We start from the raw sequence: 26,755 nt of genomic DNA on the forward strand, positions 1-26,755 counted from the left end.
CTCTCTCTCTCTCACACACACGCACACATCTATACATGCTTATTAAGCATTTAAGGGGGCTTGAATAAAGAGCGGAGGCTCTTCCGCAGTTTTCTGAAACTCAAAGACTAATAACCAATGCTAGTCAGTAATCCTTTGCATCCCTCACTTAGAAGACAGTAGAGGTAAAGAATAGGAGAGGATAGAAACAGGGCTACATTTTAAAAGAAAGTATAAATCTTATAATGAAGAATCCCTCAGAGCTGACAACTTAAAGGACGCTGGAAAAGAACAAACGCAGACATAACCCCGCAGACCCGCGCGCTGACCCCCGGCCCACGCTGCTGACTTTAGGCAAGCTCCACCTCCAGGAACAACTTCATCGGCATCCGCGGGCCCGCTCGCACCAGCCCCACCTCCTCCTCCGCATGCGCACAACAAGGCAAACGCCGCTCCGCCGTCTTCGTCTCCTTCCCCACCCCCGAATTCCGAGCTCCGATGGGTCCGTTTCATGGGACCGCCCCTTCAGCCCAACCAATGTGGAAGCCGCCTCGGTGCTCCGCCCTCCCTGCCGGCAGAGTGCGGCGGCGTAGCTTGCAAACCGGGGCTGCGAGTGGGGATGGCGGTCGCAGCAGCGATTGCGTGCCGGCTGTTGAGGCTCCATGCAGCCGGGGCCGGGGGACACTGGCGTCGGCTGCGTGGCGCGGGGCTGCCGCGGGGCTTCCTGCAGCCTGCCTCGGCCGGCGAGGATGCTGCCCAGTGGCGGCGGGTGGCTCACTTCACTTTCCAGCCGGACCCGGAGCCCCTGGAGTACGGTGAGCTGGGGGCTGCCCTGTCCGCTTCCGCTGCAGCCCGGACTCCCAGGCCGGCAGGCACAAGCAAGGAGTGCAGCCTTGCCTGTCCTGGGCGGGGACCGGCAGGCCGATCTCCTTGCATATTGGCAAAATCCCTGCTCTGCTCTTTGGAGTCTCGTCCCGCCTTAGGGTCTGACTGTGGTTTCCTCCTTTCTCTGTTTTTGTGACGGTTCCACATTCTAGAGGCAGCCCCTGGGCACCCTCGGGATGAGTGAGAGGGCACACCGCGGTCTGGAAGGGCCTGAAGGTGGAGGTGGTGGTGCCCAGGGAACGCCTCCCTTTCTCCGTTCTCCCTCCTTGCTTTTTCAAGCGGGGAAAGGGTTAGGCCTTAGGTATTGTCTCAGCTTGCCCGTGGCTGGGCCACTAAGGACGAACAGGAAGATTTAAAAGAAAGATAGTGTTCCTTTGCTTTGGCAGGTAGGAGAAAACGGAGGAATAGGTTCTTCCCAGAGATGGGAAAGAATCCAGGCTTTCTATTTGAGCCTAGTACTGGGCCTGTGTTGGGCCAGACTGCCCCTTAGCCAAAGAGGGGTAATGGATGTGGGTGATGGGAGGAGGAAATCATGGTGTTTCCAGCAGTAGGAAGGACATGTAGCCACAGCTCACACCTCACAGTATGACAGTTGCATAACTTTTGCGATTTCTTCTGCAAGTTTTATGTAATCTCCAAAAGATCCAGTGTCTATCATCAGAACATCGGAAACAATAAGGAAACAGTTACCTTTCCCTGGTCTAATAACTTCTCATATGCTAGAGCTGACGTTTTTGGAAGTGTGCGTTTACTTGTGAATAATAAGAATGAACATTTATTGAGTGGTTACTACGGGCAGGCACTGTGCTGAGAAATTTACATTCATCATCTCATTTGATGCCTAGGACAACCTAGTACCTCCAGGTAGGTTAATTGAGGTCTTGAGATAGTTTGTCCAAGGTTACACAGGTAAGTTAGTGGTAGCTTCGGCTTTGGAATTGTAGTTATTCAGATTCCACAGCTTCCAGTCTAAACAATGTGCTAAAATGCATGTAGAAATAACTTACTAAGAAGCGTCTCAGTTGTGTGAAACAGTTAAGTAAATATTATAAAGGTGAATAGCAGTTTTTTTCTCACTGACAAGTTGAACCTCGAATTCTGTCTTAGAAAGAAACAAAACTTTAGTCCAATGCTTGAGAAATAGAGTACAGGTCTTTTTAACCCCCCTTCCATAATTGTGAAATTGCTAAAATATGAGTAAAATGATAATCATATTTATATCCCCATTAGGAGGTGGTTTCCTGGGATAGGAAAGAGATGGTGAGTTCTGGAAATAGGACATGGTAGTACCAGATTTTAACCTATAATTTGAAGTAATGTGTTTGGAAGTAGGGTTTGATGGATTGTGTATGAGAAGTGAATAGAAGGAAGACATTCAAGGATGCCTCCTCAGTTTCTGGCTTGTGCACTTGGGTAGAGGGTAGTGCCATTTGCTAAGATGGGAAAGACTGGTTTTTGGGAGCAGACATCAAGAGTCCAGTTTTGTGCTTGTTGAGTTAGAAAAGCCCAAGACATCCATGCGGAGAACTGATGATTGTGGGATATAAGTCAGGAGCTTACAGGAGAGGTCTGGATTGGAGATACCCATTTAGGGGGCACTAGCCTATAGCTGGGCTTAAAAACCATTTAGAGACTGAGTAGAGAAGGAGCTAGCAAAAGGAAGGGAAGCGACCATAACTTGTCATACCGTAACTGAAGTTACCGGGTACCTTGAGAGGGGAACCTAAGGACCCTCTCCACAGTTTCTTCAACTTTAAGCCTCCTAGGTCCTCCCAATTTCAGCCTCAGGTGACAACCCCTTCCCCTCCTTTACTTTGTTCCTTTTCATCAATATGCAGTATACACTGGCACCTTAAAAAGGCATTTGTGTTTATGGTTCCTTCATTTACATTTTAATATAAATGTTCTGTCCTTGATATTTGAATTCTCCACGAAACTTACTTTATGGCGTACAGGTTGAGATACCCTTTAATAGGTATTAGAATGAGACAGAGGTATACACCTGGCACATAAGGATCCTGGAGAATATCTGGAGGGATGGGTTTTGTTGGGAGAAATGAAGGCATCCTTCATTTCACAGTGTGGTTAGTGCTGGATTATGCCACTGAAACCATTCGTTCCTCGTGCTTCAACAGGCAGATACTGATTGTCGTGTGTGTGTTAGACACTGTGCTCAATGCTGAGGTCTCTAAGGAGTATGACAAGGAAGTGCTATAATACACACGTCTATACCAAGGACTAGGCAGCTCACTTGAGGGCCAGTGCTGAATGTCTCGGCAGAGGCTTCATCTTCTGAAAGTAGACCCTAACTTTTTTCATCATAGCTGTGTATTTTTATTTGTTTGGGGTCTGGCTACAAATCACGCTTCGTTTCTACATGCCCTGCTGTTGACCTTGTTTCTTTCTGGAGACTGCTCCTCGGGCACCCACTTGCCTCTTCCGTCTGAGATGCTCCAGCTCCAGAAGGCTTCTCTCTTCCTTCAGCCCTACTGCATACTGAATATTTAGAATAAGTGAATAATCCTTTAGACCATTACTGCAGTATCACCTCTTCCCCGCTCCCATTCTCTTTTCTGTCTTTGAACTGTGACTCTGGTAGATCTTTTTTCCTACTCGTTCCTTTTTCTTTAAGTGGTTGACTAACAGTTTGCTTTGTGTGCTTTTTAAATCTTTATTGAAACAGCCTCATTTGTTTGTTTATTCAGTCATTCGTGCAACAGATATTTAGTGAGCAGCTGCCACATGTCAGCCATTGTTGTAAGCGCTGAGCGTTTATCTCTGATCAAGAGCAGATAAGAATCACTCCCGTCTGGGAGCTTATCTTCTCTTGTGTCCCTAACATTCTGCCGATGTGTCACTTGGTGATGTGTCACTTGGTCTTCTGTGTCACTTGGTGATGTGTCACTTGGTCTTCGTAGCAGTGATGAAGACCTGCTCATTCACGATGCTCTACTTAGGACAATTTCAAGTGAGCAGCTCATTTAAAAATGAGCTTTAAAAAGAATCAAAAGATGTGCTGTATTAATAATTGTCATTTAAAACTTTTAAAAGCTTCTAGTAGAATAGCAGTTAATCCAAACTCCTAAAATTTTGAATCTATTTGAAAAAAGTATTCAGGAGTGAAAGTTTATGTGCTCATATGGAAATATAACCTTTAAATACCCTTACTTGTAAATTATTTTCATATAAGAAAAGTAAATTATTTGTGGTTATCAAGCAATACTTTTCAGATTTCCTTTGTATGATTTTTATTATTAAAGTTTTTGCTTTCTTCCTGCTGAAAACTTGCTGAGCAGCAAGGAGATAAAGAGGTCGGGGGTGGGGGGCATTTGGTATTAATTCAAATGGTCAGCAGATGGGAAACAGATAGCAGCTTAGATGCTTAGGAAGTGTCATTCTTCCTAGGTTCTTAGCTATGAAAATCTTAATAGACAAATAGAAATCTTACTTTAGGAAATATATGAAATAGGAGAAAGAGTGGGAATGTCATGGTGGTTGGGAAAAAAGTTTACCCTAAACCATTATCATCTGATTCTGGGCACCAATAAACACTTTACAGGGTTTTTATAGAATGGAGAAGGAGTTAAGGAAAGTATCTATTAAATAATAAAGGCTTAGCCTGAGGAAAATTAAGTTATGAAGTAATCATGGACATGTGGTGTGATCATGTATCCTTTGACGTAGGTGATATAACGGTGCTTTCTTGAATAAATTCCTATTATCCCCATCAATAGGAAGAGTAGAAATAGGCCTCTATTTTGGGTACAGAGGCAGGAGGGCAGATCTGATTGGGTGTTGCCAAGACCCGAAGCCTGGGCGTTTAGCACTGTTGAAGGGGTCAGAGAGACATCTGAGGCCGGAGCAGGCAGAAAGTCAGAAGGCTGGGTGTCAGTGGATAGTGGGAGATTCAAGATGTCATAGGTTAGAGCCTGTTGTGGAGACAGGCCAGGCTTGGGAAGACGATGGGTCTCCAGGAAAAGGAGGAGTGACCAGTGTGTCTCAGGGCTGGAGGGTTGATGGAACAGTAGCAATAGCAGTAGGTGGGTTGTGACCCACCCTGGGAATTAGACCTTAGCTTTTGGGACACACCAGGCTACTGAGGAGCTCAGAGCTTGGGTGGGACAGTGGTTAGGGTAAGCAGCAGGTGTTGATGGGATTGATATCAGGGTGGCTGTGGGTTAAGGTGAGCACGAGTGCATGGAGCAGGCACAAAAGTGAAGCTTGGGCCTGTGGCTCAGAGAAGCTTCAGGCAGAAGCCTTTCTCTGCTCCAAATAGTGCTTTTGGAGAGGAGTTGACCCAAAGTTCTGGGGTGTCTGTGGGCACTGGGCAGCACCGAGGCTTAATTCAGAGTCCTAAAGTCATGATGTTTCTGAATTCCAACATTTGGAAACTATTAAATAAAGCTTTATACCATTCAGAATAATGCCAAGGTCAAGATGAAGGACACCGACAAAGTCGAGAATCTAGCAGTAAATAGCTAATATTTGTTCAGCACTTACTGCATCACCTACTGCTCCAGGTGCTTCAAGTGTACATTCCATTCAGCCCTCCCGACAACCCGCTTAGGGAGGTGGAGGTTGTCCTGCAGAGATTCTCCTTGAGCAGTAAGAGAATAGGACTAGCTCTCACGTGTTTAGGCGTGGGGTTATGGTATTCTCCAAACATGGCAGTTCTAGGCACTCATGTTGATCTTCAGCCTTCCTCATTGTTTGACGGCCCATGACTATGTGCTCTTTGTGGCATATGCAACAGACGCCACTGGTCACGTGCCACCATGAGGGTTTAGTCTCCTAACACTCGTCCAGGGAATCTTCCCAAACCCCTCTCACTCTGGCTGGTTCCCTCTTCTGACTTTCTGGAGCTTTTTTTTAATTGTCTACACACATTTGGTCACTTGATTATATTCCTTCCTTCTTTTTTATACTTGTTTTTAATTATTTAATGTGCAAATTTTGCCTCATCGACAAGCTTCTTGAAATCTGCATTCCTTTTGCATCTTCCACAAAGCTGGCATCATTGTAAATAATGCAATACATTCACATAATATATTCTGTACCCTCATTTCTACCTTGAATTTAATCCAGTTGTAATCAACTGTTAAGAAACTGGTTATTTTTTACATATTTTACAATGTATGAAATGTTACAATTTTTTTTTTTTTTTAACTTTCACAGGGCAAACTCAGAAAATGAATCTTTTCCAGGCAGTAACAAGTGCCTTGGACAACTCATTGGCTAAAGATCCTACTGCAGGTAAACTTGCTTTGTGCTTGACTGTGGCAGTTGTGTTAATTCAGAATTGAAGATTTGCTGGAAATATTTGTCTGGAGCTCAATGGTTAACATGATATCTACCTGGAATTTTTAAAAGACCTAATGAAATGATTAAGGTTAAATAATCAAATTATGATATGAACACATCTTTTATCTCCTCGCTGTGAGTTAGTTCTCATGCATATCTAACATCATCAAGTTAACTTTCTTCCGTAGTCTAAGTGGTCCCAATATTATATACCTACTGTGTACTGCTGTTTCTTTAGCGTGTAGAAAAAATGGAAAATACCACTTTGTTCAGCTATCTGTTTATAAAACGAGGATTTGATTCCGTGCTTTCCTTTGGGATATATTGTCATTCAAGTTGTAAGATTTTTTGGAAATAACTTTAATATTTATAAATAACTGTGTAAGTAACTTTACCTTATCAAGTTAAATTATTGATATAAAAGCAGTTGTCCTCCTGCTGTGTGTTTTCTAAGGTTAATTGGCTTTACTTCATATGTGTAGTTAGTATACCTCGTGCTTCCACTTGAGAGTCCCTAGTTTTAAGATCAAGTGAAAACCAGGTTATTTTGTAAGAGGAAGTGAGAGCTAGACTAGTGGATAATTAGACCTTGCTTTGTTTTGAATGCTGACAATGATTGATCTGGGTGAGCAGAGCAAGGTGACTTATTTTCTTGAGGTCCAGAGTTCTGTGCTACGAATGCCTGTTATTTTCTTTGCCTTGCTTCAAAGCTCCTCTCAAGCCCTACCTGTGCTATTCATTGCCTTGCTGTCCATGTCCCACCAGACTTGCCTCCTCCTGTTTCACACAGTCTAAGTCACTTTCCTATTTGTGACTGTCGTCTCAGCGTAGAGTGCTTTTCCTTCAGCTTTTCAGATTGCTGACTCTCATTGTATACCACGTATAAAAAAAACACTGGCCAGGGACTCGGGGGCCCGCAGTGTGAGTCATGGTTCTGCCTCCTGCTTTCTGACTTGGCAGGTTACTTCGCTACTTCTCTGGCTTCATTTTATTCGTGGGTGAACAACATGGTGAAAACAAGGTGAAATTCAAGATCAGTGGTTCTTTCTCAACTGGCACAATTTTCATCCCCCCTCCTCCTCTTACATTTAACAATGTCTGGAGACACTTCTGGCTGTCACAGCTGTGTATGTGGGGACAACTGTCATCCACAGGGTAGAGAGCAAGGATGCTGCTAATATATCTGTGATGCAGAGGACAGGCCACTACAACAAAAGAATTATCCAGTCCAAAAAAAATGTTAATAATGTTGAAATTGAGAAACTTAATTTAGATCTATGGTCCATTTCTGTTTTATGATTTAAAATGTAAACATTTAAATTACTTATTGTTACTGTCATTTAGGGATTGTTAAAATGTGTTCTTTAAACGTTGTTTTCCAGTAATATTTGGTGAAGATGTTGCCTTTGGTGGAGTCTTTAGATGTACTGTTGGCTTGCGAGACAAATATGGTAAGTTAATATCTTTATATATGAACAGTATTCCTGTAGAACTTCTACTTAAAGATCTTGAGAATGCAAAATGTGCCTGTTAAATTGTTTGCTATATCCTTATTGTATGGATGGGTTCCTTTTTATTTCTACAGCCACCCACAGAATCCTTTGGCCTAGATTTCTCCAAATGTGTTCTAACTGTAGCATCCTTCTGATCTAGTTCATATTATGCATATTATAGATTCCAGAATAACCTTCACTAAATGTATTATTTATAATGTCATTTATATGTCCAGGAATCCTTGATCTTTTATTGCTGCTTGCCTTAGCCAATCTCAATTCCATTTCCTCTAGGTCAAGGTTCTGCCCGGTTGGTCTCTGTTAACAGATTTCATCTTTTCTTACCTGCTTTAGTCAGGGTTCTCCAGAGAAACAGAAGCATTAAGATTTATCTGTGTGTCTATATCTTTGTGTATTTTGTATATAGATGTATTATATACTATTTGTATGTGAGTATATGTCTATATCTATGTATATCTATATCTAGAGAGAGAGAGAGCAAAAGAGGAGGAGAGAATGAGAAATAGAGAGATTTGTTTTTTAAGAAATTGGCTCACTTGATTGTGGAGGCTGGCAAATCTGAAATTTGTAAGGCAGGCCAGTGGGCTGGAAGCCCAGGCAAGGTTTCTCCATTGCAGTCTTGAGGCTGAGTTTCTTCTGTTTGGGAAACCTCAGTCTTTTCTCCTATGGCCTTCAAGTGATTCGATGAGGCTCACCCATGTTTTGAAGGGGAATTCTCTTTACTTAAAGTCTACTGATTTAAATGTTAATCACGTCTAAAAAATACCTTCACAGCCATATCTAGGCTGATATTTGGCCAAACAACTGGGCACCATCATGCAGCCAAGTTGACACATAAAGTTACCCCTTCTACATGTTTCATCCCAGCCGATCTGTGTCTTTTGCCTGGCGTGTGGTTGATTTCTGCCTATTGCTTTCACTCACTTATTTGACTCAGACATAAAACCATCAGAATGCATGTTGGCCCATCCAAGCATTCCCACTCCTGACTTGCTGTCAAGGAAGTGTTTCCACCCCTTCCTTTTAGGGATGCCTTTGAGGTGCTTTTGACCTCTGATTTCTTCTCTCACTCTTGTCTCACCTGGAAGTCGGCGAAGCAGTGAAGTTTAGGGGGAGGGCTTGATATCTGCCTTCGTCTTACCTTTGCCACTGCCCTGTGAAGCTCATGCGTGCTCAGAGTAACGGGTGAGGTCCTCAAGATTTTTTTTCTGATTGTTGTTTCTTCTTGTTTCCCTCTCCTATGAGGTTATGTTATGTTTGAATCCAAGAAACCATAGCATGTTCCATCTCACTTGGATGGAACTCCCAGGTACTTCTTTTCTCTTCCCTTTATAGCAGGTTGATTTTCTGGGTCCCCTCCATTTTCTCCTAGCTGTCTATTTCTAACAGTTGTTCAGAGTTTGAGACAGTTGGGCTAATCTCAACTATCTCAAACTACCTCAATTAGTTCCAGCTAATTCACACTCCTACAAACTAGATCTTTAAAAAAAATTAAAAACCTTGGGGCTGGCCTGGTGGCGCAGCGGTTTAGTGCACACGTTCCGCTTCTTGGCAGCTGGGGGTTCGCCGGTTCGGATCCCGGGTGTGGACATGGCACCACTTGGCACACCATGCTGTGGCAGGCATCCCACGTATAAAGTAGAGGAAGATGGGCACAGATGTGAGCTCAGGGCCAGGATTCCTCAGCAAAAAGAGGATTGGCAGCCGTTAGCTCGGGGCTGATCGTCCTCAAAAAAAAAAAAAAAAAAAAAGAAAGTGCGCATCTTAAAAAAAAAAATTAAAAACCTTTATACATTTGATTTCAGAAGTAATGCAAGTGCATTGTAGAATATTTGGAAAATATAGAGAAGCTTAAAGAAGAAAATAAAAATTGCCCATACGTCCGGAGAGAACCTAGAGAAAACCACTGTACATATCTTGGTATATACACTTCTAGATTGTATTTGAATAATCTGAATATATTTGGATATATTAACTAATATTTAAAATGTAGAATTATACTTTGTTCTTTTCTTAGTATTTTCGTCTCTGCTGACGTTGCCCATCTGTTCTTGCTGCTATTTTCTCCATTGGAGCGCTTAGCATATTAATCATAGTTGTTTAAATTCCTGGTTTGATCTTTCCAACATCTCTGCCATGTCTGGTTCTGATGCTTGCTCTTTCTCTTCAAATTGTGTCTTTTGCCTTTTGATATGCCTTGTAATTTTTTCTTGAGAGCCAGACTGTATGTACCAGGCAAAAGGATCTGCTCTAAAGAGGCCTTTAGAGATGTATTGGTGAGGTGTAGGGGGAGGGGAAGCTCCTATGGTCCTATGACTAGGTGTCAGTCTTTTAGGGAGTATTTGCCTCTGGACCGTGAACTTCATGAGTGTTTCTCAGTTTTTTCTTCCCCTTCAGGTGGGACAGGATGGCTAGAGTGGGCTGGAGTTGGGTCTTTCCTTCCCCCAGTCACTTACTGGTCACTTGTCCTCTGATAATACCCAGCAGGTTAGGCTCTGGTTCACTGGTTTTACCTGAGGTTAGGCGTTGTTAAGAAGGGAGTGCTCTGTGTGTTTCAAAATGCTTCCCTGTCTGCTTCCCCTGCTGGAAGCAAGAGGGGAGTTTTCTCATGTTTACTGTGGGAACCTGGTGGAGCTCCTGGAGGTAAATCTTACAATATTGTGGGGGCCGCTATGAGTGGGTCCGCTGGAGGTTTTAACTCTCAGACCTGTCCACACTGAGCCTCCAGCAGTTCGTCACTTTTAGTTTGAGTTTTCCTGGCCTGGCGCTGGGTCCCACAGTGGTTTCCACCTGGGAGTCTCTGCTCTGCTAAGTCCAGATTCCCTGTAGTCGTCTGTCTGTCTCTCCAGTCTCAGAGGCATCAGTTTGCTCTGTGTCCTTCCCTCTTTTATGCATCCAAGAAGTGCTGTTGATTTTTCAGTCTGCTCAGCTTTTTACTGGTTGTCAGGACAGAGTGGTTACTTCCAAGCTCCTTATATGTTGAACTGGAAATCGGAAGTTGAATTCTACTTTTGTACCTGTCTTCTCTAGATCTGGTGGGAGGAGTTTCTAGCCTTCCCTCTTCCCTGAGCCCGTGAGGTGGCATGCCAGGTGCTTCTGTAAGCTGGTGCGTCTTCTGTTGGCTGTCTGCCCAGGTTCTCATGCATGGTGCTCTTCTCACTGCTCGTTCTGTCTGGGGCATTTCATCCGTGTCACCTGCTGCTCACACTAGTGACTTCTGAATTTCCATCTCCAGTCTAGACCTCTGGCCTGAGCTTTGGATCTGTGTATTCGATGTACCACTGCACATCTTCACCTCGATGTTCCAGTCACTTGAAACTCAGCATTTCCAATCTCAGCTGAAGTCGTTATAGCCACCCAGCGAATCCGTGCTTCCCACTACATCTTCTGTCTGGGTGAATACACCATCATCCATTCGGTTGTCTACCCAGGAACCAGGGAGATCCCAGTGTTGTCCCTCTTTGTTATTTCCCACATCCGGGCAAGTCCTATGATTTTATCTTCATAGTTTGTCTTTAATATGGCCCTCCTTTCTGTTCTCACTGACCTGGTGTCTCCCTTCAGATCCTTGTTCATCTCTTCTTGGACCGTTTTGTCACTCTCCCCTCCAGTCCATTCCCTACGTTGTTACCAATGTGATCATTCTAAAACGCATATTTCTTGGCAGGATATACGAAAGACTGTGAGGTCTGTGCCCTGCCTGACTACCTGACCTCATTCGCTTGATTCTTTACTAATAATGAATTACTGCATGTGTTCCCTAAGGCCCTGTTTTTGCCATCCCTCTGTCCCATCTGTTTACCTGGTCAACTCCTGTTTTGGCTTCAGCAGTTTCCCTGTAAAGCCCTTCCTGACCCTCCAGGCACAGCCAAGCACTGCTTTATCACGGCTCAGATTTGGCATTACAGACGGCGAGTTATCCTGTGATTGTCTCCCCATCAGATCTCTGCCCCTCACAGCCTCTCCAGGCGACAGATATTTAAACCACGTGTGCCTCCCCAGCTCCCAGTGTAGGGTCAGGCGGTGCTTGTAAAGTGACGTTGTCGAGTGAGTTTACCCTTCGCTCTCTCACTGGAACAGTGGCCAGCGGCCTCAGAAAGGAGATTTCCTGTTCTCCCTTTAATGATATTTGGTTGGTCTGATTTTCTTTCTTAAAAAAGAGGTCAAAAGAGGGAGAAACTAAATCTCACTTGAAAAAGTCGGCTACTCAGAGCGCCTACGGATTTGTCCACGTGACGGGGGCTGAGATAATTCACTTTGAGCTTTGTCGTCAGCAGCTGCTGTGAATTTTGCACCAGCTTTAGGACTAGGAAGTCAGATTTTGAATAATTCCAGGTTGAACAATATGCACAAATAAATCAGCACTACTCTCCTGAACGAGAGGGAGCGAGCTGCAGTTTTCAGGACTGAAGAATAAAGGAAATGTGAAGAGAAATATGTTAAAAGAGAACTTTTTGCATATTTAAAAAATAGCACATACCTGTTAAAAATAATTCTCTGCCCTTTTCAGTACAGGCCTGGAATTTTTAGCTATACAGAAACATGTCTGCTTAGTATTCTTTTTTTTTTAAAGTTGAAAGAATTTGTATTAAACTAAAAGATTGTATTGATATCGTGGCATACACTGCCTCAAATGACAGCAAATGACAGCAGAGATAACCTCCTGTGAGGGACTGACTGGCTTTCTGGGGAGAGCTGTGTTGAGTGGGAGGGATCACAGTCAGTAGGTGGCAGCCTACACTTTGAAATGAGACCGTCCCTGTTGGGCATTGTACAAGTACTCTGGAATTGCTGAGAAGCAATTTAAATGTCACCAGAAGGGAGAATTTGAAGGATTTTGGGTTACTGACATTATACCGTAAAGCTGAGTACTACTTAATCTGAAAAAGAAGGAATTGCATAATTAGAATGAAGCTATCAAAAAAGGAAGGGAGATGGAGCTATTCTGTATTTCAGATGATTCAATGAGGGTGGGTTTAGCACCACTGAACTGCTTTGCTCCTTCTTTCTTGTCCTTTGATAGAACAAAGTAATATGAGTGCTTTGAAAATAGCAAGCAGAACAGGACAACCTCATTGACACATCGCATTCCGAATGGCAGCTTTCAGCCTTTTAGGCAAGGAGCCCCGTGGATCAGGAGCAACTCTTGGAAGCAGGAGTTCTAGGGAGGCAGGGGGCGGGAGAGGGCGCTTAAAGGCAGTTGACATTTAGGGTATGTGTGATTTTATGTTGCATGCCACGCACCCTTTCATTTATAGAAGTAACGAGTCAGCTTCCACATGTTCTGTACAAAATCTGTCCTCGTTGTCGTCATTCTGTGTACATGAGAGACTGTGTGTTTTGTTCAGAGAAGACTTTGGTAAGTCAGGTTCAGGGTCTCTTTTTACTGAGCGCTATTCTGTGCTGATAGGAACGTTGCTGGGCTGTGGTTCAGAAGGCTGTATTTCACTCCACTCAGTGGAGGAAACTAAGGTGAGAAAAGGACTTTCAGAGGACTTGCTGAGTTCGTCTGCAGGCCTGAACATCTGCCTTTGCACGGGATTTGATGTTTTTCCATTACTCTGTTCATTCCTCCACACCACCGCTGCGGCCTGTTGTGGCAGCTTGGGAAAAGGAGTATAACCACTTACTTGTTTTCTTATGTAAACACCATGGAAATTGTATAACCAGATAGTTTAATACACTGAATTCAGAAAGGAAAAGTAGGGCAGGCGCATGGAGAGGGCGTGTCGCCTTCTATCGCCTACCAGCATTTGGGAGTTGACTTTGGACCTCTGTCTCCTCATCAGTGAAGTGAAAGGACAGGACTGGATGGTCCACACGGACACGCATGTTAGGTGTTCTCTGTGCTTGTTTCTTAAAGAGGAAGACATTTATTTCATGCTTTGGTTTCTTTTACACGTAGAGGTTTTGCAAATATAACAGTCGTTATATCATCTTAGAACTATGGGCTACCTTGGGCACTTAATTTTCTCTGAAGTCCCTTTTCCAGTATAATTTTTAAATTTGGGGGCTGTAAGCAAAATCTTTCTGCAAGTTTCGTCTACTTTTACAGGAATTATGAAATAACATAGTCAACAGAGAAAGTGACCTTTCCATGTATGTTCCTGCTGCGAAGAGATGGTTACTCGGGTGATAATCATGCTCTTGGCTTTAGTGTCAGGGCCCCAGTGAGGACTGGCCATCTGTGTGATGGGTTTTGGCCTCTGGGTGGTTGAAACTAATTTTACTGAAGAAAAAACCTGGTAAAGGAATGCCAGTTCTTCAGGGGAAAGGAATGCAATGTTATTCCCCCTATTGAAGTATGTACATTTATGACTTCAGAGCAAATTGAATACCAGATATAGATTGTAACGTGTCTAACTGTTCCGTGAATTTGGAGTAAAAACAGGTATTAATAAGATGGTGTAAACTTTTGTTTCTAATATGCTTATTAAAAAATATTTTTAAAGGATTGTTAGTAGCTTTAAGTTTTTTCCCTACTTCCTAGAAGTCAGATACTTTAAATTGCTCCTGGCATTACAAGGCCCTTTTGTTTTCTAAAAGTACACATGTGGTAGAACTAGATAAAGAACATGTTTGATATGCCTTTCTTTTTCATCCAGTTGAAGGGGTTACCCTAGAAAATGGGGTGAAAATATTATTGACATATATTTCATTTACATTAGTTTCTGTTATATATTGCTTTGATGTTCTTTTGTGAATTTTCATTCCAAAAAAAGCTTTTAGAATCTACTAAAATTAGAGTTGGTACAAATGTCACTGTATTTCAATTTCTCTAAAAATCAAAATGAGTATCCTCGCAGTTGGCATGTTGACAACTGGCTTAACAAATAACATTTAAGAAAAGAGATATTTAATATATTTTGTAGGATATCAGATCTGGAGAGAAAACAAGGATATATTTACTCCAGTGGTTCTCAGCTGGGCTTGATTTTGCCCTCCTGGGGACATTTGGTCATGTCCAGAGACATTTTGGTTGTCACAATGGGAGTTGCCACTGGCATGTAGTGGGTGGAAGTCAGGGGTGCTGATAACCATCCTACGATGCGCAGGCCGGCCCTCTTCCAAATGAAGAATTATCCGGCCCAGAATGTCAATAGCACCAAGATTGAGAAACCCTGATCTGGTACTTCTCCACATAATGTGGAAATGGAGGTTCTGAGAGGTTAGGTGACAGCAAAATGCCCAGCGGCAAGTGAGTGGGCCAGAGCCTGCGCTCAAGCTCTCCAAAACCCAGTTCCGAGCTTTTTGTATTACGTTGTTCTCCTTCTTATTTGTAAGTGGGCTACTCATTTATATAAAAATATGAGAAGTATATAAGAAGTTTTAATAAACAAAGCTCAAGGTTTTGATTATTCTCGGAATAAGAAGCTTCTAGTCATCAGAAACCCAAGTTAAAAGTTGAAAAACATTCTTGTGATTCTTTTGTGAATGAGATTTTTGATTAGTTTATTAAGTTGTTCTGGGGTGGCAGCCGCATCTTTGGCTATTTTTTTCTTCGTTGATTAAACAATAAATGTTGGAGCTGCCAACAGGTGTTCTCTTTGACCTTATAAGCATCAGAGTGTAATGCCCTAAGCCAATTTTTTTCAACCTTACTTGACAATGGGAGGCTCTTAAAATGATCAAATGTGACCTCCAACAGGATATTAGAGATAGGCTTGGACCAAATAGACTGGGAAAAATGTGATTATAGGTCATTATTGTCAGAAAGTGTAAAATTGATAGCTTTTTAAGCATCACAATTAAGAACTGGAAAAATGAAGCTCTGTTAACAATATTTCTTAAGAGAGTGTAAAAGATCTCATCTTACATTTTCACTGTCAAGTATGACATATATGTCCCTCTAATATTAGGGATGATGTTACTAAGTTAGCTTCTCAAATCTGGTGCTGTCTTATGAAAATCCTTTTCCAGACTGGTACTTTTAACAGAAAGAAAAACGCAAACTTTTTTTTCTTTGGTACTTACTATTTCTTGAATTAGGATGCACTAGACATTTTTAACTGTTTTATGTTATACAGCTCACTTTCTAATTTTTACACACTGAAGCCAGTGATTTTTTTCTTTTTTTTACTTTTTACGTATTCACAATTGCTGCTTACTTGATTCAAATAGAATTTTTGAATTATGAGGCTTTTCTTGTTAGATGTAGAAATTATCACGGCTGAAAGGGGATCAGTATGACAATTTTACATAGACCAGTCAGATTGTTCAATATCTGGGTGTCCTTGGATTCTCTCATCCTGTTTTGTTCATCTTGCAGAAACAGATCACAATGTCCATTAAATTCTTCCTTCTAGAAGTTGCATCCAGATGGCCACAGCAGCTGTCTGGCAGCTTCACGTTGACATTGTGCTCAGGTATTGAGCTGATGTTACTTACCTGAAGTCACTTACCTGTCTAAGGAGGTTTGGATTTAACTGTGCAGGTTATTACAAACTAGACATTCTGTGCTTCAATTCTAACTTGGAATTCCACCTTCAGTGCAGTTATAAAGTCACAAAATAATTAAATTCACCAGGAAAAATGATTTTCCAGTGCAATTGAGAGTGCTCAGTAAAAACAGCCCTGCATGGAGGGCAGCATTAATGTCACTTGTTGAACAAGACCTTCTCTGTAGCGTCTTAGAGGCTTGGAGCACAGTGCTTTGTTTTCTGTTCCCGTTTAGTGTAGAAGAGATTTCTCCGTTGCTTTGATTGGCAGAGGGGATGACAAAGGTTGGCAAATGTCATGTGCTGAGGAATCACTTGGGAAGCTTGCTGGACAAAAAGTTTTCAGTTTCCTAGTGAGCAGCTACACCCAAAGGCAGCTTTAGCGATGAAGTGCTTGACCTTCTCTGGTGGCGTCCTGCCATCCTTCTCCCCCGAGGTCCTCTGGCCACCAGCCAGAAGTAGTGGCATCTGGCCAACCTTAAATTAGCCAAAAGATTCTTTTTTTGTAGTTTGGGCTCCTGGAAACTCAAGCATCGTTGGTAATAAGGGATTTCTCATCATCTCATTTTCTGGGCAGGCTGCTCATTTAACCCTCATCTTTTCTCCTTCTGGTCTCTGCCAGCTTGGAGTCCAGCAGAAACAAAGAAACTTATTTCTAAGCCAAGAGGGAACACACACAAATACAGAATTACGGTCTTAATTAATCAAGATCCTGTAGACACTGCATTTCCTTCTTGAAAAAGTAGAGGTTCCTCAAAACTCAAAAGGAAACTCTTAAATCACTTTAATTCTTAATTTTTAAATCAAATGTTAATTCTTAAAGGAAGAAAGGAACATATTAAATGGCATAAACCCATTATAGCTATTCAAATCTAAATTGAACACTGATAGGATAGACGTTAAAGAGAGAAGTTCTGTGGCATTCTCAACAAATTCCTCAGTCCAGTAGGGCGACTGGATCACTTGTCTGAAGAAGTCACCTTTCTGTTTTGTCAACGAGTCTGGACTTTCTGCCCAAGGGCCATTTAGTTTTTAGTTATTCTGTACATGTATGTCAAAGAAGGTTACAACTCTGTCTACAGTGTTTTACTATTTATGTAAAAAGAGGAAAGCTAGATATGATACAATTATTATTATGCATACAATTATTGCACTGGTTGCATTCTCTTAAACAGCTTCCTTCGTCCCACAGTCTGCTGAAGGTGAGTCAGGAGAGGACCCGGGTCTGACGTGTGCCTCTAACCCACCCAGCCTCTCCTGATTTCTCTCAGATACTTGTAAGCAGAATTTGAGCCAAATAGTGTCAGTGAAGCATTCCCTTCATTCATTTCTTGCCAAATGACCTTTAATGGTCCTCATATCTAGTTCGTGCTATTTCTTTCTCCAGGCATGGAACAGAAGACAGCTCCCTACTTAGCTGTAGCTCCCATTACACTTGAAGATTTCAGGGAAGTAAAATTTCAGTAAAATTTATTCCCAATTTTTCCAGGTAGGCGATCCTTAGCTCTCAGTACTCATTTTACTGAAGGAGCAACAGCCAAGTTACTGCACGATCTCCCACTGTTTAAATGTTCTTGTAACTGTAGAGTGCTACTGCTGTCACGTATTTCCACCCTACCTGCCTTTTCTCTCAGAATTACCTCCACGTTCCAAGGAATTACAGGATTAGAGAATAGGCATTGTTCTTTTTGAGTTGTGGATAGGTCCATGAGTTTGAAGGGAGAAGAGTCTAACATACCAGGATTTCCTTGCTCGGTTTTATTTTTGCAGGCCCCCTTCTGGTAGTATTTGTGTCTATTTATGGTCTCTGGTGGGGTCTTTGTGCGACAACGTGAGGCTTTCCTCCCTGATTTCTGCTGGACTGTTAAGGGAGTAGGTCCAGTTGTTAGTGTTTGACGTAATTTCTCCTTCCAGACCCTGTGGAGTCTCTTTCTCTCTTGTGAGCCCCTCTCTGGGGGCTTTGGCGAGTGTTCAGTCTTGCCTGGCCTGCCCTCTTGCCACCACTGTGTGTGGCTGTAAGTGGACTGATGTCCATGCTCTGGAGAACAGCCAAAAAAAAGGAAATGAAGAGGCCTCTTGCTGGTGCAGTGACTTATGGCTCTGTGGCCTTGCCTTTGCTAACATTGTGGTATCGGGTGCTCAAGGCGACTTTAATCGTCATCAGTTCCCCAAAGCACCTCATGCATACATAAAATCTGAGTAAAAATGATGGGCTAGCTATGAAAATGTAAGATTAAGACAAGCCATCTGGCTTTAGTCTCCAACTGGAATGCGTCTCCTAAGCTCCTCCTATATAGATATCCTGGAGCCTCTGCTGCCTGGCAACTCCATCAGTTCCTTTGTTTGGGTCAGTTTTATAGTTTCTGCAGAACTGGAAGGTTGCCACTCAAAATAGCTCCGGGTCCCTTCTAGCATGTGATAGGATTGCTGGGCCAACTGCTTGAAAAGAATGAAAGGATCGTGAAGGCAGTGATGGGCCGAAGTGCACGCAGTAGAGAAAGCCGGCCCTGAATGTTACCGCTGCCACATCGCTTCATGGCACAGGGAGTAGGTGGGACATAGTCAAGTGTCCTCTGACTTGTAGAAAAATGTCCCCGAACTTTGTCTTAGGCTAAGGCACTTCTTCAGTGTGTCTGGGCTTACTTAGGTAAGTTTCCTGGGTACAGAGACCAATTTATGAGGCCCAGGAGCTTGTTGGAGATGCCATCCTGGGAAGGTGGATGCCTTCAGTTGTGTATGCGGGTGTGGGGACAGTGTTTGAAGTGGGTCTGCAGATGTCAGTGGCACCATTCGTTTTACAGCACTTCCTCTCGGTCTTGCCCGAGTGTCATGATACTGATGCTGAGGTCTCAGCCAGAGATGCTGAGTTACTGGTCTGGGGTGTGGTCAGGGGTTGGAGTTTTAAAAGGTCCCCAGGTGACTCAAATGTGCAGTCAAGTTTAAGAACTGCTCTAGAAGGTACTGAAATTTTAAAGATGTGGTCTTTGCCTTTAATAAGGAAATCCCAGTACACTTGATAGGTCAAAGCATAAGTACCTGGTAAGTGAAATAACAATGTAAGAAAGAAATAATAATATAAAATTATGTAAGAAGTGCCCATAACTTTGTTTCTTTTATTTAGGCCGGAATTTAAATGACAGAGGCTGACTTAAATTGTGCACTGAGAGGTTTTGATAGAAAATGGTGGCTGAGACTTCTGGACAAAGAGACTGTTGGACGTAGGCATCTACTTATGTTCCTTCCCAAAAGCCCACTAAAATATCAAGGGGTCTTCTTTTGTAAAGGCCTCAATCCACAAGCACAGGGAGAGTGGGACTGGAGACGGCAGGAACAAAGTGTGGGGAGCTGGAAGATAAAGGTTCTAAAAGGCTTGGAAAAACAGAATCTGGATTGGGCAGTGGGGTAGCTATGCACCAGCCTGGTGTACATCACAGACCTGCCGGAAGGCCCAGGAATCGACAACACCGAGTACCTCTGTGAACAGGGCTGAAGGGAGGCGGGGCCCTAGGATAGGAATTTGTTGTCAGAGTTTTAAAGAAGCTGTCGGGTCTCCAGCTTCCCTCCACCAGGTGACAGAATCTCTCCATGGAGAGAGGAGATGTAAATCCAGCTAGAGGTAAGGGAGCTGGGAAGCGTAGCTTTTCTTCTATATGGATCTGCACTCAGCCAAAACTCTGGGGCTTTGTCACTGTAGAAGAAAAGGAGAGTGAATAGAGGGGGATAATGAGCAGTCGGTGCTATGCTTATATGTACAGGTATTTGCTACATTAAGGTAATAGTAGGAGTAATGATGGTGATGGGCGGGCAGAATCTTACAGTGCTTTCAATGTGCCCAGCAGTGTTCTAGGAGCTTTACATGTATTAGCTCATCTAACCTCACAATCCTGTGAAGTTAATTCCATTATATCCCATTTTGCAGTTGTAGACACTGAGGACAGAGAAGTTAAGTAACTTCCTCACGGTTTCACAGCTGAAACCAGGCATAAGACCTCATCTTTCTGTGATTGAACATGACATTGTGATTAAGTTTCAGAAAAGCCTGATTTCTAACTGACGTTGTTTCATATATTGATTTTGTGTTCTCTTTGAAAAAATGATGATGCTGATAAATGTAAGGAATTATTGCTGGTTTTAGAAAACTATTTTGTTTGTACAAATTCAAGTAAGATTCGAATACAAATAATTTAACATTTGAAGTCTATTCATTTTTTCCTGTTTCAATGGGGCTCGTATATTTTGAACGCTGTCATGGAAGGTATGATGATGTAATTGGTCATTTGGAACATAACTCTGGTCACAGCATGGGGGAGCTGCGAGACTAAAGGCAAGGAGACCAGGGGTGAGCTCGCTGAGTCCGGAGGTGCTTAAACTTGAGCGTGCATCTGAATCACCTGAAAGGCTCGTCCAGTCCCACATTCCTGCATCCTGCCCCCACAGTTTCTGATTCAGGGGATCTGAGGTAGAGCCCAAGAATTTTTATTTCTAACAATTTTCCACGGGACCACAGTTTGAGAACCACTGGTCTATTTCAGAGGTGATGAGAATCTAAACTACTGGCGAAGATGGAGTCAGGAAGGGGTCAGGGAAGAGTCGATCGGGGAGAATTGATAGGACTTGGGGTTCTTCGGAAGTTGAGGCAAATAGAGAGGGAAGGATCTGGGGCAAGTGTCAGGTTAAATACTGAATGAAGGATAGACTGGAAAGTTTCCATTGGGTGTGGCAATTAGGAGGCCTTTGGTGACTTGCTGACCTAAATAAAAGCAATTTTCCTGGCAAGAGTGCTCAGAAATAGATTAAAAGACTAGGGCTTCTGGGAGATATGATTATCCTATAGTAGCATATAAAATAGATTTCTTTAATTGGGTTGTACCTGTATCATTGTTTGTTTCAGTTGGCCCTCTGGTTTGGTCAAACTAAAGGCTTCCATCATGTTATGCACCATGATACTTTGACTTTCCACTGACTTTTTGATTAAAAATGGATCTGACATTAAAAAAAAAAGTGTCTATATCCAGTTCAAGGAACCTCATCCTTCGGTATATATACTTATTAGTTTTAGAGAAATATAGAAGCCATTGTCCTTGCATTATTTTTTTATTGAGGTATAATTGACATTAATTTCAGGTGAACAACATAATGATTACAAAATGATCATTGCAGTAAGTCCTGTTAACATCCGTTGTCATACAGAGTTACAAGTTTTTTTCGTCATGAGAACTTTCAAGATCTACTCTTCTAGCTGCTTTCAAATATGCAATACGGTATTATTAACTATAGTCACCATGCTGTACGTTATATCTCCCTGACTTACTCATTTTATAATTGGAAACTTGTACCTTTTGAATCCTTTCACCTGTTTCGGCCACCCTCAACCCCCTGCCTCAGGCAACTACCAATCTGTTCTTTATATCCATGAGCTCATTTCTTTCTGTTTTTGTGTTTTAGATTCCACATAAGAGAGATCATATGGTATTTATCTTTTTCTATCTGACTTATTTCACTTAGCACAATGCCCCTAAAGTCCATCCATGTTCTCGCAAGTGGCAAGATTTCATTCTTTTTTAAGGCTGAATAATATCTGTTGTATATCTACTTCATTTTCTATATCCATTCATCCATTGATGGACATTTAGATTGTTTCTGTGTCTTGCTACTGTAAATAATGCTGCAGTGATCATGAGAGTACGTATATTTTTTTGAATTAGTGTTTTTGTTTTGCTCAGGTAAATACCAAGAAGTGGAATTGCTGGATCATGTGGTAGTTCTATTTTTAATTTTCTGGGGAACCTCCATATTGTTTTCCTTAGTGACTGTACCAGTTTACATTCCTGCCAGCAGTGCATGAGGGTTTCCTTTTCTCCACATCCTCGATAACACCTCTTGTTTCTTGTCTTTTTGGTAATAGCCACTCTGACTGGTGTGAGGTGATATCTCACTTTTTTTTTAAATTGCGATAACATTGGTTTATAACATTATATAAATTTCAGGTGTACATCATTATATTTCAATTCCTGTGTAGATTACCTCATGTTCACCACCCAAAGATTAATTACAATCCATCATCACACACATGTGCCTAATCATTCCTTTCCTCCTCCTTCTCTCCCTGCTCCCCAGCTGGTAACCACCAATCAAGTCTCTGTTTCTCTGTGTTTGTTTGTTGTTGCTTTTATCATCTACTTATGAGTGAGGTCACACGGTATTTGACTTTCTCCCTCTGATTTATTTCACTTAGCATAATACCCCCAAGGTCCATGTTGTCACCAATGGCCTCATTTCATTGTTTCTTTTGGCTGAGTAGTATTCCATTGTGTATGTATACCACATCTTATTTATCCCTTCATCTCCTGATGGGCACCTAGGTTGCTTCCAAGTCTTGGTTATTGTGAATAATGTTGCAGTGAACATAAGGGTGCATATATCTTTATGCATTTGTGTTTTGATGTTCTTTGGATAAATACCCAGCAGTGGAATAGCTGGATCATATGGTAGTTCTATTCTTAATTTTTTGAGGAATCTCCATACTGTTTTCTATAGTGGCTGCACCAGATTGCACCACCCCACCAGCACTCCCACCAGCAGTGTATGAGGGTGCCCTTCTCTCCACATCCTCTCCAACATTTGTCGTTTCCTGTCTTGTTAATTATAGCCATTCTGACGGGAGTGAGGTGATATCTCATTGTAGTTTTGGTTTTCATTCCCTTGATGGTTAATGATGTTGAACATCTTTTCATGTCCCTGTTGGCCATCTGTACATCTTCTTTGGAGAAATGTCTATTCAGATCTTTTGACCATTTTTTAATTGGGTTGTTAGTTTTTTTGTTGCTGAGATTTATGAGTTCTTTATATATTTTGGATATTAACCCCTTATCTGATATATGGTTTGCAAATATCTTCTCCCAATTATTAGGTTGTCTTTTCGTTTTGTTGATGGTTTCCTTTGCTGTACAGAAGCTTTTTAGTTTGATGTCGTCTCATTTGTTTATTTTTTCTTTTGTTTCCCTTGACTGGTCAGACATGGTACTTGAAAATATGCTGCTCAGACTGATGTCAAAGAGTGTACTGCCTATGTTTTCTTCTGTTTTCATAGTTTCCGGTCTTGCAATCAAGTCTTTAATCCATTTTGAGTTAATTTTTGTGCATGGTGTAAGATAATGGTCTACTTTCATTCTTTTGCATGTGGCTGTCCAGTTTTCCCAACACCATTTATTGAAGAGACTCTCCTTTCTCCATTGAATGTTCTTGGTTCCCTTGTTGAAAATTAGCTGTCCATAGATGTGTAGGTTTATTTCTGGGCTCTCAATTCTGTTCCATTGATCTGTGTGTCTGTCTTTGTGCCAGTTCCATGCTGTTTTGGTTACAATAGCTTTGTAGTATATTTTGAAATCAGCGAGTATGATGCCTGCAGCTTTGTTCTTTTTCTTCGGCTTCCTTTGGCTATTTGGAGTCTTTTGTTGTTCCATATAAGTTTTAGGATTCGTTGTTCTATTTCTGTGAAAAATGTTGTTGGAACTTTGATAGGGTTTGCATTGAATCTGTAGATTGCTTTAGGAAGTATGGACATTTTAACTGTGTTAATTCTTCCAATCCAAGAGCATGGAATATCTTTCCATTTCTTTGTGTCGTCTTAATTTTTTCAACAGTGTTTTATAGTTTTCAGTTCACAGATCTTTCGCTTCTTTGGTTAAGTTTATTCCTAGGTATTTTATTCTTTTTGTTGCAATTGTAAATGGGATTATATTCTTAATTTCTCTTTCTGCTACTTCGTTGTTAGCATATAGAAAGGCAACTGATGTTTGTATGTTGATTTTGTATCCTGTAACTTGACTGTATTCATTTATTATTCCTAAAAGATTTTTAGTGCATTCTTTACGGTTTTCTATATATAAAATCATGTCATCTGCAAATATTGACAGTTTCACTTCTTCTTTTTAATTTGGATTCCTTTTATTTCTTTTTCATCCCTGATTGCTCTGGCTAGGACTTCCAGTACAGCTTTAGAAAAGAGTGGTGAAAGTGGGCACCCTTGTCAGGTTCCTGTTCTTAGAGGGATAGCTTTCAGTTTTTCTCCATTGAGAATGATATTTGCTGTGGGTTTGTCATATATGGCTTTTATTATGTTGAGGTATTTTCCTTCTACACCCATTTTATTGAGAGTTTTTATCATAAATGGATGCTATATCTTGTCAAATGCTTTCTCTGCATCTGTTGAGATGATCTTGTGATTTTTATTCTTCATTTTGTTAATGTGGTGTATCACGTTGATTGATTTGTGAATGTTGAACCATACCTGGATTGCTGCAATAAATCCCACTTGATCATGATGTATGATCCTTGTGAAGTATTGCTGAGTTCGTGTTGCCAAGATTTTGTTGAGGATTTTTGCAGCTATGTTCATCAGCGATATTGGCTTGTAGTTTTCCTCTTTTGTGTTATCCTTGTCAGGCTTTGGTATCAGAGTGATGTTGGTCTTGTAGAATGTGTTAGGAAGCATTCCATCTTCCCTAATTTTCTGGAATAGCTTGAGAAGGATAGGTATTAAATCCCCTCTGAAAGTTTGGTAGAATTCCCCAGGGAAGCTGTCTGGTCCTGGGGTTTTTTCTTTGGGATGCTTTTGATTACTGTTTCAATCTCTTTCCTTGTGATTGGTCTATTCAGATTATCTATTTCTTCTTGATTCAGCTTTGGGAGGTTGTAAGAATCTAAGAATTTGTCCTTCTCCTCTAGATTATCCATTTTGTTGGCATACAGTTTTTTGTGGTATTCTCTTATAATCCATTGTATTTTTGTGGTGTCCGTTGTTATATCTCCTCTTTCATTTCTGATTTTGTTTATCTGAGCTTTCTCTTTCTTTTTTCTTTGCCATTCTGGCTAGGAGTTTGTCAGTTTTATTTGTCTTCTCAAAGAGCCAGCTCTTTGTTTCATTGATCTTTTCTACTGCCTTTTTTGTTTCAATAGCATTTACTTATGCTCTGATTTTTATTATTTCTCTCCTTCTGCTAACTTTGGGTTTTGTTTGTTCTTCTTTTTCTAATTGAGTTAGGTGTAATTTGAGATTGCTTATTTGGTATTTTTCTTGTTTGTTAAGGTGTGCCGGTATTGCCATGAATTTCCCTCATAATATGGCTTTTACTGCATCCCATAGGAGTTGGTATGGTATGTTATCATTTTCATTTGTCTCCAGATATTTTTTGATTTCTCCTTTAATTTCTTCAATGATCCTTTGCTTGTTCACTAGCTTGTTGTTTAGTCTCCATATCTTTGTCCCTTTCTCATCTTTTTTCTTGTAATTAATATCTAGCTTTATGATGTTGTGATCGGAAAAGATGCTTGTTATTATTTCAATTTTCTTAACTTTATTGAGGCTTGCCTTGTTTCCCAGCATATGGTCTATCCTTGAGAATGTTCTCTCCTCACTTGAGAAGAATATGTATTCTGCTTTTGGATGGAGTGTTCTATGTATAGCTATTAAGTCCAACTGGTCTAGCTTTTCATTTAATTCCACTGTTTCCTTGTTGATTTTCTGATGATCTATCCATTGATGTGAGTGGAGTGTTGAGGTCCCCTACTATTATTGTGTTATTATTAATATCTTCTTTTAGGTTTGTTAATAGTTGCTTTATGAACTTTGGTTGTCCTGTGTTGGGTGCATAGTCTTTTATAAGTGTTATTCTTGATGGAGTGTCCCTTTGATCATTATATCCTGCCCCTCTTTGTCTCTCTTTATCTGCTTATCCTGAAGTCTACTTTGTCTGGTGTAAATATTGTGACACCTGCTTTCTTTTGTTTGACATTAGCTTGGAGTATCTTCTTCCATCCCTTCACTGAGCCTGTGTTTGTCATTGAAGCTGAGATGTGTTTCCTGGAGGCAGCATATTGTTGGGTCTTGTTCTTTAATCCATCTTGCCTCTCTGTGTCTTTTTATTGGAGAATGTAATCCATTTACGTTTAGGGTGATTATTGATGTGTGAGGGTTTAATGCTGTCATTTTATCACTCATTTTCCAGTTCTCCTGCATTTCCTTTGTGTCTCAGTCTGTGTGTTTTGGTCTCCTCATTTAATTATGTAGTTTTTTATGGTGTGTTTCTTTGTTTTCTCCTTATTTATTATTTGTGTCCCTGTTCTGCTTTTTTGTTTAGTGGTTACCATGAGGTTTGTATTCAGAATCTCATCTATAGGATAGTCCATTTTCTGATGGCCTCTTATTTCCTTAGTCTAAACTGATTCAGTCCCTCTCCTCCTCCCCTCCTAAGTTGTTTTTCTCACATCTTATTCCATCTTGTGTTGTGAGTTTGGGGTTAAAATGACAGGATTATCTTTGTTTTCAGTGTTTCCTTCCCTTTATTTTTCTTGCTATACTTGAGTATTTGCTCTCCTATTCTGATTCTGTGTACATATTTATCTCCTTACTCCATGCTTTGTGACACCTTTCTCCCCCCCCCCCCTTTTTTTTTTAAGTACGAGGGCCTTCTTGAGGATTTCTTGTATAGGTGGTCTCATGGCTACGAAGTCCCTTTGTCTTTGTTTGTCTGGGAAGGTTTTTATTTTTCCATCATATCTGAAGGATATTTTTGCTGGATAGAGTATTCTTGGCTGAAAATTTGTGTCTTTTAAAGATTTACGTATGTCATTCAGTTC

At 41.4% G+C, this 26,755-nt stretch overlaps 1 protein-coding gene across 5 annotated transcripts in view; it reads left to right on the forward strand.

The window, feature by feature from the left end:
- Positions 1-404: 404 nt before the first annotated feature.
- The window catches only part of BCKDHB (branched chain keto acid dehydrogenase E1 subunit beta), a 228,500-nt gene continuing 202,149 nt past the window's right edge, over positions 405-26,755 (forward strand). For all 5 annotated transcript variants that reach the window (XM_014859754.3, XM_044757139.2, XM_070496706.1 and 2 more), the window contains exons 1-3: positions 405-794; positions 6,040-6,117; positions 7,548-7,616. In XM_014859754.3, coding sequence (XP_014715240.2) covers positions 491-794; positions 6,040-6,117; positions 7,548-7,616 — 451 coding nt within the window. In that variant the 5' untranslated portion in view covers positions 405-490. The remainder of the gene's footprint in view (positions 795-6,039; positions 6,118-7,547; positions 7,617-26,755) is intronic.

The sequence above is a fragment of the Equus asinus genome, chromosome 24 (assembly GCF_041296235.1).
Source record: "Equus asinus isolate D_3611 breed Donkey chromosome 24, EquAss-T2T_v2, whole genome shotgun sequence".
Taxonomy (NCBI): domain Eukaryota; kingdom Metazoa; phylum Chordata; class Mammalia; order Perissodactyla; family Equidae; genus Equus; species Equus asinus.